Here is a 12,593-nt window from a genome sequence, read left to right as displayed (position 1 = left end):
GGGTGTAACAATGGTATTGATGTCCTCATCATCCTCCCCTTCTTGAAATGAAGTCGTCCTCGACGGAAACTCATCTTCCTCACCCAAATAAGGCTTCAAATCTGCAATGTTAAAAGTGGGACTAACCCCAAAATCTGCAGGCAGCTCAAGTTTATATGCATTATCATTTATTTTCTCTAACACCTTAAAGGGACCATCAGCACGTGGCATTAGCTTTGATTTGCACAAATCAGGAAATCTATCCTTACGCAAATGTAACCAAACAAGATCTCCAGGTGCAAACACAACATGTTTTCTACCCTTATCTCCAGCAAGTTTATATTTAGCATTCATACGCTCAATGTTTTCCTTAGTTAACTCATGCATTTTTTAAATCAATTCAGCACGTTGTTTAGCATCAAAATTAACCTTCTCCGAAGATGGAAGAGTGATGAGGACATGACTACCTTGGATATGACCAAAAATATTGCATATATGCATATTTGTCAGGTGATTTCTAGTGCAAACTATTCAATAATCTATTTGTGTTATCCAGAACAAAAATACTTCACACACTTTTGTGTTTTGTCTAATTGCAGGTGTATGGGACATTTGTACAATCCACATATGAAGATAAGGAAGAAAGAGATGTTTATTTGCTGTCCAAAAAGTTCTCTCACGTCACTTTTGGCCCAAGAGAAGATAGAGTCCAAGTCTCTCACGTTCTGGATTCAGATTCGGACTGCACAGACATACCTGACTCAAAACACACACAAGTTTTTCATACGGACTCCGAATTGGGTGATTCTTTTTTTGTTGGAAACTAGATTTCGTGCACTTTCCAACCCAATTGGAATCACCTTAAAATTCGTCCGGAGCGTTGAGTTGTGGACGAAACAATCTGATGCTGCAGCAGAATCCGAGTCAAACTACAAGTCCAAAGGTGTTACATCACCTCCACTTGGGCCCATTGGCCTTGTACGACCTAGATTTAGTTTTAGGCTGCCTTGGGACGTCCTCCCACCTCCTTGGCCGCCACCCCTTGCTCCTATATAAGTAGATCCATCTAGTAGCTTTTCCTTGGGTTTTGTTTAGATTAAAAGTTCGCCATAGCTGCAACTTCGCGTACTTCGTTTGTGTTCAACGACCAGACAAAGGCGTCATAGAACCCCACCTTGATCAATAAAGCTTTCATCTTATATTCGCAATATCCAGATTGCAATCTCAGTTTCTTGCTTGTTCTTCGTTTGCTCGCAGGAAACAGACCCTCGTGGTCAGGTTGATCGTGCTCCGGCGTGGTCAATAACCTCTCGGAGTTGGTTTAGCGATTGCTAAGGCGCGACGTCCTCGCACGTTCGTAGTCGGATCGTCAAAGTCGACTTCCACCAAAGCGAAATCCACCATCTCATCGAAAGACGGGACACCTTTGCCTCTATCACCAATTTAGGCAGCATCATATTCTCATGAACATTAAAATCATTACCAAGAAACGAAAGTACCTGGTAATTTAGTTGGCGTGCACGAGCTCTAGTAATTGGTCCAGTATGTATAGCAGCAGGGGCTGTGGGTGTAACAATTGTATTGATGTCCTCATCATCCTCCCCTTCTTGAAATGAAGTCGTCCTCGACGGAAGTTCATCTTCCTCACCCAAATAAGGCTTCAAATCTGCAATGTTAAAAGTGGGACTAACCCCAAAATCTGCAGGCAGCTCAAGTTTATATGCATTATCATTTATTTTCTCTAACACCTTAAAGGGACCATCAGCACGTGGCATTAACTTTGATTTGCGCAAATCAGGAAATCTATCCTTACGCAAATGTAACCAAACAAGATCTCCAGGTGCAAACACAACATGTTTTCTACCCTTATCTCCAGCAAGTTTATATTTAGCATTCATACGCTCAATGTTTTCCTTAGTTAACTCATGCATTTTTAAAATCAATTCAGCACGTTGCTTAGCATCAAAATTAACCTTCTCCGAAGATGGTAGAGGCAACAAATCAATAGGTGCACGAGGTAGGAAACCATACACAACTTCAAAAGGGCACATCTTAGTAGTAGAATGCAATGAACGATTATAAGCAAATTCAATATGAGGCAAGCATTCCTCCCACATTTTCTTATTATTCTTCAAAACAGCCCTAAGCATAGTAGACAACGTTCTATTGACTACTTCAGTTTGTCCATCAGTTTGGGGGTGACAAGTAGTACTAAAAAGCAGTTTAGTCCCCAACTTAGCCCATAAGCATCTCCAAAAGTGGCTAAGAAATTTAGTATCACGATCTGAAACAATAGTATTTGGCACACCATGCAAGCGAAGAATTTCACGAAAGAACAAATCAGCAACATTAACAGCATCATCGCTTTTATGACATGGTATAAAGTGTGCCATTTTCGAGAATCTATCCACGACAACAAATATGCTATCCTTCCCCTTCTTTGTTCGAGGTAAACCTAAAACAAAGTCCATAGATATATCCTCCCAAGGAACAGTAGGTACAGGCAAAGGCATATATAAACCATGAGGATTGAGTCGTGACTTAGCTTTTTGACATGTAGTGCATCGAGCAATAAAACGCTCAACATCCCGTCTCATCTTTGGCCAAAAGAAATGTGTAGCAAGTACGTCCTCCGTCTTCTTCACGCCAAAGTGTCCCATTAATCCTCCTCCATGCGCCTCCTGCAACAACAAAAGACGAACGGAGCTAGCTGGAATGCATAGCTTGTTAGCACGAAACACAAATCCATCGTTAACGACAAACTTGTTCCACATTCTTCCTTCTTTACAATTCTGCATTACATCTTTAAAATCAGCATCATGCACATATTGATCTTTGATGGTCTCCAAACCAAATATTTTGAAGTCAAGTTGTGAAAGCATAGTATAGCGGCGAGACAATGCATCAGCAACAACATTTTCTTTTCCCTTCTTGTGTTTAATGACATAAGGAAAAGTCTCAATGAATTCAACCCATTTAGCATGTCTACGATTCAGTTTAGCTTGACTTTTAATATGTTTCAAAGATTCATGATCAGAATGTATAACAAATTCTTTGGGCCATAAATAATGTTGCCATGTTTCTAAAGTCCGAACAAGAGCATATAATTCTTTATCATAAGTAGAATAATTCAGACTAGGCCCACTCAATTTTTCAGAAAAGTATGCAACAGGTTTGCCATCTTGTAATAACACACCGCCTAATCCAATTCCACTAGCATCACATTCAAGCTCAAAAGTCTTATTAAAATCAGGAAGTTGGAGTAAAGGAGCATGTGTCAACTTATCTTTCAATACCGAGAAGGCTTCTTCCTGTGCGGTACCCCAAAGAAAAGGCACATCTTTCTTTGTAAGCTCATTGAGAGGGGCAGCAATGGTGCTGAAATCTCTCACAAAACGCCTATAGAATCCAGCGAGGCCAAGAAAACTCCTCACTTGTGTGACCGTTTTGGGCTGCGGCCAACTCTCAATAGCTTCAATCTTGGCTTTATCAACTTCAATTCCCTGTGGAGTAACAACATAGCTAAGAAAAGATACTCGGTCGGTGCAAAAGGTGCACTTCCCAAGGTTACCAAACAAACGTGCATCACGTAGAGCAATAAAAACAGCAAGTAAATGTTCCAAATGTTCTTCCAAAGATCTGCTATAAATCAATATGTCATCAAAGTAAACTACCACAAATCGTCCAATGAAAGCACGTAAAACTTCGTTCATTAATCTCATGAAAGTACTAGGTGCATTAGTTAACCCAAAAGGCATGACTAACCACTCATATAATCCAAACTTAGTTTTGAATGCTGTTTTCCATTCATCTCCCAATTTCATACGAATTTGATGGTATCCACTACGCAAATCAACTTTGGAGAATATTGTAGAGCCACTCAATTCATCAAGCATATCATCTAGCCTAGGAATAGGATGACGATAATGAATAGTAATATTATTAATGCCTCTACAATCAACACACATACGTGATGTACCATCCTTCTTCGGCACTAGAATAATAGGAACAGCACAAGGACTAAGGGATTCGCGTATATAACCTTTGTCGAGAAGCTCTTGTACTTGACGCATAATCTCCTTCGTCTCCTCTGGATTGGTACGGTATGGTGCACAGTTTGGCAGTGAAGCACCGGGAATTAAGTCAATCTGATGCTCAATCCCTTGAATATGCGGTAATCCCGGTGGCACGTCTTGTGGAAAGACGTCAGAGAACTCCTGCAAAATGTTAGTGACAGCAGGAGGCAAAGAGGAAGGCACGTCCTCGAATGAAAATAATGCCTCTTTGCACACAAAAGCATAGCAAACAGATTTGCTGAAATCTATCTCATCAATATCAGATTTGGTGGCAAATAAACATGCACTTTTCAATTTAATTTCAGAAGCAACACTAGATGGTTTATTATTAGGCTTCATTTGTTGCTCAAATTCTTTTGCCACAATCTGATTTTCACTCTTATTCTTCTCCTATTTTGCTTTATTAGCTCTATTAATATCATCTTTCAAAATGGAATCAGGAGTCATAGGAAGCAAAGTAATATTTTTATCCTTATGAACAAGAGTATAGTGATTGTTTCTACCATGGTGTACAGAGTTTTTATCAAATTGCCATGGTCTACCAAGTAATAAGGAACATGCTTGCATAGGTACCACATCACAATCAACATAATCAGCATATGTAGAGATACTAAAATGCACACGAACAGTACGTGTTACCTTAACCTTGTCGCTGTTGTTGAACCATTGGATGTAGTAAGGATGTGGATGTGGTCTTGTGGTGAGAGAAAGCTTCTCCACCATCTCCATGCTAGCCAAGTTGTTGCAGCTCCCTCCGTCTATGATGACGCGCACAGAACGTTCCTTCACAACTCCCTTGGTATGGAACAAATTGTGCCTCTGATTTTGCTCAGCTTGTGTGATCTGCACACTCAAAACACGTTGAGCAACTAAACATTCATACCTGTCAGCGTCTTCAGGAGCCATGTATTGCGTCTCATGATCAGAATCATCTCCACCATGTTCTTCACGTGTAATAAGAGCCAAAGTCTCCTCATCATAGTCACTAGCGGACTCATATCCACCATCCGCGGTAGCAATCATCACACGCGGAGATTTGCATTCTCTCGCATAATGACCTCCTCCCTTACAACGACGACAAATAATATCACTTGTGCCCTGTTGATGCCATGGAAGAAGAAGAACGCTGTGCAGGCCCCGCAGGTGCGCTCTTGGCAGATAATGGTGGTTGTGCCTGTTTTCTTGTATCACGGCTGGAGGTGGCACCGGATGGAGGTGCTGGTGCAGTTGAAGTAGAAGATGCACGTGGTGTCCATGATGAAGGTCGGCCTGCAGAAAAGTTAGTTCGCCCCAATGCTTGTCGATCCTGCACTTCACGTTCAGCTTTACAAGCAAGATGGAATAAACGAGTGATATTAGTATACTCCTTATAGTCTAGAATGGTCTGAATCTCTCTATTTAATCCACCCAGAAATCGTGCAAGCATAGCTTCATTCTCCTCAACAATACCACATCTAATCATGCCAGTTTGTAATTCCTGATAATATTCTTCTATAGAATTTTTCCCTTGTCTTAAACGCTGCAATTTTTGAAGCAATTCACGTTGATAATATGGTGGAACCCAACGCGTACGCATAGCAGCTTTCAAAGCAGCCCAAGTAGTTGGAATAGGATATAATCTACAATGTTCAGACCACCATACACATGCAAAACTAGTGAAAGCACAAACAGCAGCAGCAACTCGTCTCTCCTCAGGATATTGTAAACATGTAAATCGTTGTTCAGTTTCTAACTCCCAAGTAAGATATATATCAGGAACATATCTACCCTCAAATGGTGGAATATTCAATTTCAGTTTAGGAATATGGACATCATCTCGTACCTGAGGTGGTGGTGCAGGCCTACCATTACGAATATATACCTGAGGTCGACCTGCTGGTGGTGGAACAGGTGGCTGCACGTAGTGCTGATTTTGATCAACCTCATCCTCATAATCTCCCACATAATCATCCTCCTCCGCATCAGCAGCAGGAGCCACAGAAGTATCAACAGTAGCACCAACAGTTTGGCCAAACGCAAGAGGAACACGGCTTGCTCGGCGGAGGTCTGTTTCGCGACGTGGAGGTAGTCGTTGTTGTTGTTGTTGGAGAGGTGCGTTAGGTGCAGCGGGTGGTGGTGGTGGAAGATGCGCGAGCAATTCATTAAACTTGTTATCGAGCTTTGTTTCGAACGTCTTCTCAAGGCCAGTGATCTTCTCCATGGCCTCTTCAAAATTGTTCAGCACATCTTGCACCTGTTCAGTCATCATTTGCTGAAACTTATCATGAAGCTCCTTGTTCGATAAATTCTCCCAGTCAATCTCGTCGGCTTGTGATCCTGGCATGGTTAGCAGCAATAGAAACACACAAGAATATGATCCTACAGACTACGAACAAGTGGTGGTGGTGGGTGTCACAAATCCGTCAAGCAAAACTCAAATTCTTACCAGTTCTTACCCAGCAACAGGCGGTGATCGGCAACCGTTGTAGTCAAAACTCTCAAAGCTTGGATAGAGCGATTACCAGGGAGAGTCAAACGCACGACGTAGATGTATGTGGAGTTGGGAAGGCTTATAATATGGTAGCAAAAAGGGTCAGCAATAATCAATTCAGAGATGCAAAGTTGAATAAACGCTCAACGACGGTACTGTGCTGGTCCTAGGCTAGACTGTGCTAGAGACGCGAGCCTAGAACACCAACAAAATCACGGCGCGGCACGTAAACAAGGAAGGAGCACACTCTGAATTTTTTTTCTCTTTTTTTTTTGCACTTTTTTCCTCTTTTTTTTTTTGCTCCGCAACAATTTTTTTTCGAAAAAGTCTACAAATGGTCTAAAAACTGCCTAGCCAGAATTTTCCAGACTTAGTTTTTTTTTTTGAAATTGGAACTATTTTTCTTTTGCGGATGGCTCGGAAGTTGGGGAGTCCTTCTCTGTCACGACTCGGAGTATCGCGTGATCTGGAAATCGAGAACAATGCAACAATTACTGGACTCGGACTAGGACTGGTGGCGGAGATGAATCTGGTGGAACTCGGACTGGTGGCGGAGATGAATCTGGTGGAACACGGACAGGTGGCGGATATATGTTGCAGGTGAACTCGGATTGGCGTGATGGCGGCGGATATGTGGTGGCGTATATGGATTCGGATTGGCGGTGAATATGTGGTGGTGGTATATGGCAACAGCGACGATGATGATGCGGTGGTGATATATGGCAGCGGCGACGTGACAACCTGTGAACAGAACTCGAAACTCTAAAAGACTAGACGCTAAGACCAGCAACTGGACACGACGATGCAACCGCAAATTCAACAAAGCAAATACAGAAAAGATTATGCAAGGCTCAGATTGGTTCGGATGTGATGAACTAACCCTATTTTTTTTTGGCTTTTTCGTGGACTATAGGTGTGAAGAACAGACTCGATCTAAACTACGAAAAACTGTAAAATCTCACCGAGCAACCTGAAAATCTGATACCACTTGATAGAGGCAAAGGTGTCCCGTCTTTCGATGAGATGGTGGATTTCGCTTTGGTGGAAGTCGACTTTGACGATCCGACTACGAACGTGCGAGGACGTCGCGCCTTAGCAGTCGCTAAACCAACTCCGAGAGGTTATTGACCACGCCGGAGCACGATCAACCTGACCACGAGGGTCTGTTTCCTGCGAGCAAACGAAGAACAAGCAAGAAACTAAGATTGCAATCTGGATATTGCGAATATAAGATGAAAGCTTTATTGATCAAGGTGGGGTTCTGTGACGCCTTTGTCTGGTCGTTGAACACAAATGAAGTACGCGAAGTTGCAGCTATGGTGAACTTTTAATCTAAACAAAACCCAAAGTCTAAACGGTGCCCTAAGGGCTGTATATATGGAGGAAGAGAGGGGGAATTTCGTGGCCCTTGGTGGAGGGGTCCGAAATCAACCCTATCTCTTGTTTCCCCACACATACGGACTCTAAAAATAGCCTATACTTATGTATTTCGAAATTACATGGGCCTGGCCCAATAAAAAGGTGACGCAGCATCTATAATAGCCTCGGGACGAAATTTATGAAGTGGCATCTTGTATATTTCGTCCAAGGCTTCATGCACCCATTATGGTGGCTTCAAAGTCCTGAAATCATCACTTGTAACTCCGTTCTTGTTCCCCTTGCGCATGGCATCTCCATGCTTGTTCTTGCTCCAATGTTCATCCTTCTCCAAGCTAGGCCCTTCATTTGTAAGCAAAACAAATGTATCCAATTTAGGCAGCATCATATTCTCATGAACATTAGAATCATTACCAAGAAACGAAAATACCTGATAATTTAATTGGCGTGCGCGAGCTCTAGTAATTGGTCCCGTATATGTAGCAGTAGGGGCTGTGGGTGTAACAATGGTATTGATGTCCTCATCACCACCTAGCGACGACTACAAGCACTGAATCGAGACGGAGGCACGCCGCCATCATTGCCCCTCCATCATCGGAGTCGGACACAACTTGTTGTAGTAGATAGTCAGAAAGTCATCATGCTAAGGCCCCATAGGACCAACACACCAAAATAGCAACCGCCGTGGATGAAGAATAACGTAGATCAGAAGGATCCAACTCGAAGACACACGAACATAGACGAACAATGACGAGATCCGAGCAAATCCACTAAAGATAGATCCACCAGAGACACACCTCCACACATCCACCAACGCTGCTAGACGCACCGGCAGAACAAGGTCTAGGCGGGAAGACCTTTATTCCATTTTTAGAAAGTCGTCGTCATCTCATCTTAAAAGCAGGACACGAACCCTAGCAAAAAAAAGAAAAACTAAAAACGGAGCCCTCCCGCCGGCCCTTGCCAAGATCCATCACGTCCCCATGGCCCTAGGGCCATCGGAGGAGCGGATCTACGGCTGCCCCGGCAGGTGGCAGAAACCCTAGCTTTGTAAGTAACATAGGTTGTGATAACATCTTATATTATGGGCGGAGAGAATGTCAGTAAAATTTATACTGTTTGATTCGTGTTGGAAAGAAGTTTTCATTTATATAGTTTTGTTACATATAACAAATTTTTTGTTACGCGGTATGCTCGAACTTTGGCTCAAAGTGAGGGGCCTAATAAACACGGGCTGAGGGGAATTGCATTCCATAAATATATCGTCTTAATCATGATTTATAGTCAGTTTTCTCCTATAACTGACTACACCCGAGGGCAATTTCTAAAGTCCCAACTACTAATTACAATGCTCATCAGAAGGCCGTTCCCTGGAATGCTCGTCAATTTCTTCCAGGGAGGAACATGCCAACAATAAATGAATCCCAATCAATCCCGTCCACACCAGTTAGATAACAACGAGCATCTGCTTCCAAGTATTGCATTTCCCTGTTGCAAATTGCAGATCCTAGCAGAATGGAAGCAAATCCAAGCATTTTCTAATGATGAGTCTCCCAAGGATTTGACTCCTTAGACCTCCTAGTTTATTCTTCTCCTTCAACTAGTCTTCCACGTACCCATCTCATCTTAGACTTATTAGCAGGTGAGGACACATCCTCTAGTGGCTCTGCTGAAATAAATTCTGTTGTATCTGCTGCAATCCGGTCGATCTGGTCGTTATTGACCACTTGCTCACTGATATATAGATCATTTGTTCCAGGATTTCCGTTCACATCTTGAGCTGTTGAAAAAGCTGAAGGAAGCAAATAAGCTCTTTCCATGGAGTTCTCTATCCTCTGAAACATACTGAGTTGTTCCTTTTCACCTAGTGCAGACACATCAAAATAGAAATCCATGCCATTAACAGTCCTTGGAGGTAGCTTCATTCCATTTACAAATTTATTCTCTTGTTTAATAAGGTCATTTTGATTCTCCAACTTGTGCAGTTCCGATACACCCGAGTCATCGGATGTATCATCAGAAGAACTTTCTGCTGGCCCATCATTATCATCAACACCTTCGAGTGACATTCTTGCCTCTGTAACAAGCTTTCTAGCTTCTATAAGTGATGCTTGGGCAAATGGAATTTTCGCTGCAACAGGCTCAAGAGCATTTGCAGCTTTCTCGGCTTCTACAATGAGTGACCTGATGGTAAAAGAATAAGAAAACAACTACAATGAGACAGTTAAATTTTAAAATGTCTTGCATGTACAGATAGCATGTTAGTTTTCTGACAGGAAATAGTGTAAACTACTCCCTCCGTCCCATAATATAAGATCGTTTCGCAAGCTGTAATATAAGATTGTTTTGCAAGCTGTTTTAGCTTGCGAAACGATCTTATATTATGGGACGGAGGGAGTAGGTATGAAGTAAAAGCACCCCGGGAAATTCAACTGCAAGTGTGATTGCAGTGCACTAATGTGATATATTTGTATGTTATTACTTATGTTTTTCTTTTCATTCTTTGTTTTTCCGGAAAAAACTTCCGATCCATTCATCAAACATCATGGCAGTACAAAAAACACAAGAAATAATAAAAATTACATCTATGCCCGTAGACCACCTAGCAACGACTACAAGCACTGGAGCGAGCCGAAGACGCGCCGCCATCATCGCCCCTCCCTCACCGGAGACAGGCAAACCTTGTACTGACATGTATATTGTTTGGATTTTCCAAAGACTTTCACAGATATGTGGTTTTGATTTTTCCCAGTAGTAACAAACGAACTAGATGTGTCATGTGTGTAATTAGTACACGATAGAGATATGTGGTTAAACCCTCACAGATAAACCAAACTCAAACAATAATTACTTTTATCATTTTATTTTATTAGGGAATTACAAAACCATTTCTCTTTTTGGTGTATTGCATGATAGCCTTTCAAACTTAGCACATAGCCTTTCTACAATACTTAGAGGCTACCCAATTTGTTTCATGATTTTATCCCTAACCTATCACCTACATTTAGTTCAAACCTGAAATTGATTTTAAATGGATTTACATTTCAGAAAATATAAACATGATTCCAAAAATTATGAATCTTTTTGTGAGGCTTTGATATATTCCAGAGAAGGTTCACAAAAAATTTCATAAAGATTGGATCTCATTTGAACCTCCAAAACATTTTTAAACAGAAGATATTCCATTTTTTGTACAAGAAAAAGAAGAAGGAATTCTTTTAAGTCACACAACCCACAGCCCAAATACCCCTTTGCACTGGTTATTCCCTACCTCTGTATGGCAGCACGATCCCACGATCACGTTGACGGCAACGTCAATTTGACGGGCTGAACAGCGTCGCCTCGGCCTATATAGCTGCCCCCGACCTAGCCCTAGCCACCCTCTACCCTCCCTCGACGTTGCCGCTCTCCTCCTCCACCTACAGAAGCCCCTATTTTCCACACGTCCTTTGACCGATCCAAGCACACCGTTGTGTTCATGGTGAGCTCCTATACCGAAGCCCCCTATTTTCTGCAATGTTTGGTAGCTACCCTTAGCATGTAGTCCAGTAGCAAGACGTCACCGCTCGCCGTTGTTAGAGGTCACGGACGTCGGTGGCAAGCAAACCAGCGCCCAATGGAGCCTCAAGGTCGTATACGTCCTTGGATCATGCTAGTTCGCCGTAGATCACTGGCCCGCTCACGCACCCGAGTACCGGCATTGCCATTGGTCGTCGCCGACGATCTTCTGTTCATTATTTCTACGCACAGAATTCTGCTATCTAGCACCCGCTTGACTCTCTTTGCACTGCTGGTTGTCGTACTTTTCATTGTTGCCAGGCTGTCCAGTCCAACTTAGAGTTTCATCGCGTCTACGGGAGTTCTTTTCTCGGCTCCGTAAGGAGTTTGATCCATGGTGCACTCTGTTGTTTGCTCGTGGCCATAGTTCTCTTATGGAGGCGCTTTCTAAGATTTATGCTGAGGAGACTCACCTCCCTAGTTCTGGTTTACTTTGTTAAGGAGTATTAGTATTAGATCTAGGAGACCTATTAGGCTATGTTTCCTTTCCTTGTACACCAAGTCTTATGTAATAAATATAAGCCCCACGGGCTACACGATAGAGATAGCATGCAAACATGGTATCATGAACCCGGGTTTAAGGTTTTTTGTTGGGCTCCACAACTCGCCCTCCCCGTCCAATCTTGTGTTGCCATCGCTGCAATTTCTCCTTCGGGTTGGCTGCTGCTCTTCTTCCGGTTTAAGGACTTCTATAGATGATTTCTCTCGCTACACTTGGCTTTATTTATGTCTTCCCGCAGTGAGGTTCTGCCTATATATATAGGCATTTTGCTGCTATGACCCACACTCAAGTATCTTGGCCTATTCGTGTGTTTCGTGATGACTCCGCTGGTGAGTATATCTCCAAGATGTTGCATGGTGTCCTTGCTGAGCAGGGCACTCCTGCTCAGTTTTCTTGTCCCAGTGCCCATGCTCAGAATGGTGTGGCTAAGCACAAGCATCGTCACCTTCTTGAGACGCCTCAGGCATTGATGATCGCCACCGCTATTCCACCTCACTTCTGGGCTGAGGCTGTTTCCACTTCCACCTATCTCATAAACATCCAGCCCTTTGCTGCTTTGTAAGGTGGCATTTGTTTGAGCGTCTTTTTGATCATTCTCCTGATTATTCGACACTTCATTTGTTTGGTTGTG

General features: G+C 42.7%; 1 protein-coding gene across 1 annotated transcript in view; it reads right to left on the bottom strand.

Moving 5' to 3' along the window:
• Positions 1–9,114: 9,114 nt before the first annotated feature.
• Positions 9,115–12,593, bottom strand: part of LOC119266910 — a 27,888-nt gene continuing 24,409 nt past the window's right edge. Inside the window, exon 6 of the mRNA XM_037548189.1 lies at positions 9,115–10,086. Within this exon, the coding sequence (XP_037404086.1) occupies positions 9,486–10,086 (601 nt within the window). The 3' untranslated portion in view covers positions 9,115–9,485. The remainder of the gene's footprint in view (positions 10,087–12,593) is intronic.

The sequence above is a fragment of the Triticum dicoccoides genome, chromosome 1A, assembly GCF_002162155.2.
Source record: "Triticum dicoccoides isolate Atlit2015 ecotype Zavitan chromosome 1A, WEW_v2.0, whole genome shotgun sequence".
Classification (NCBI taxonomy): Eukaryota; Viridiplantae; Streptophyta; class Magnoliopsida; order Poales; family Poaceae; genus Triticum; species Triticum dicoccoides.
Note: the sequence above shows the minus strand (reverse complement) of the source record. Positions and strands in the feature narration are given on the sequence as shown.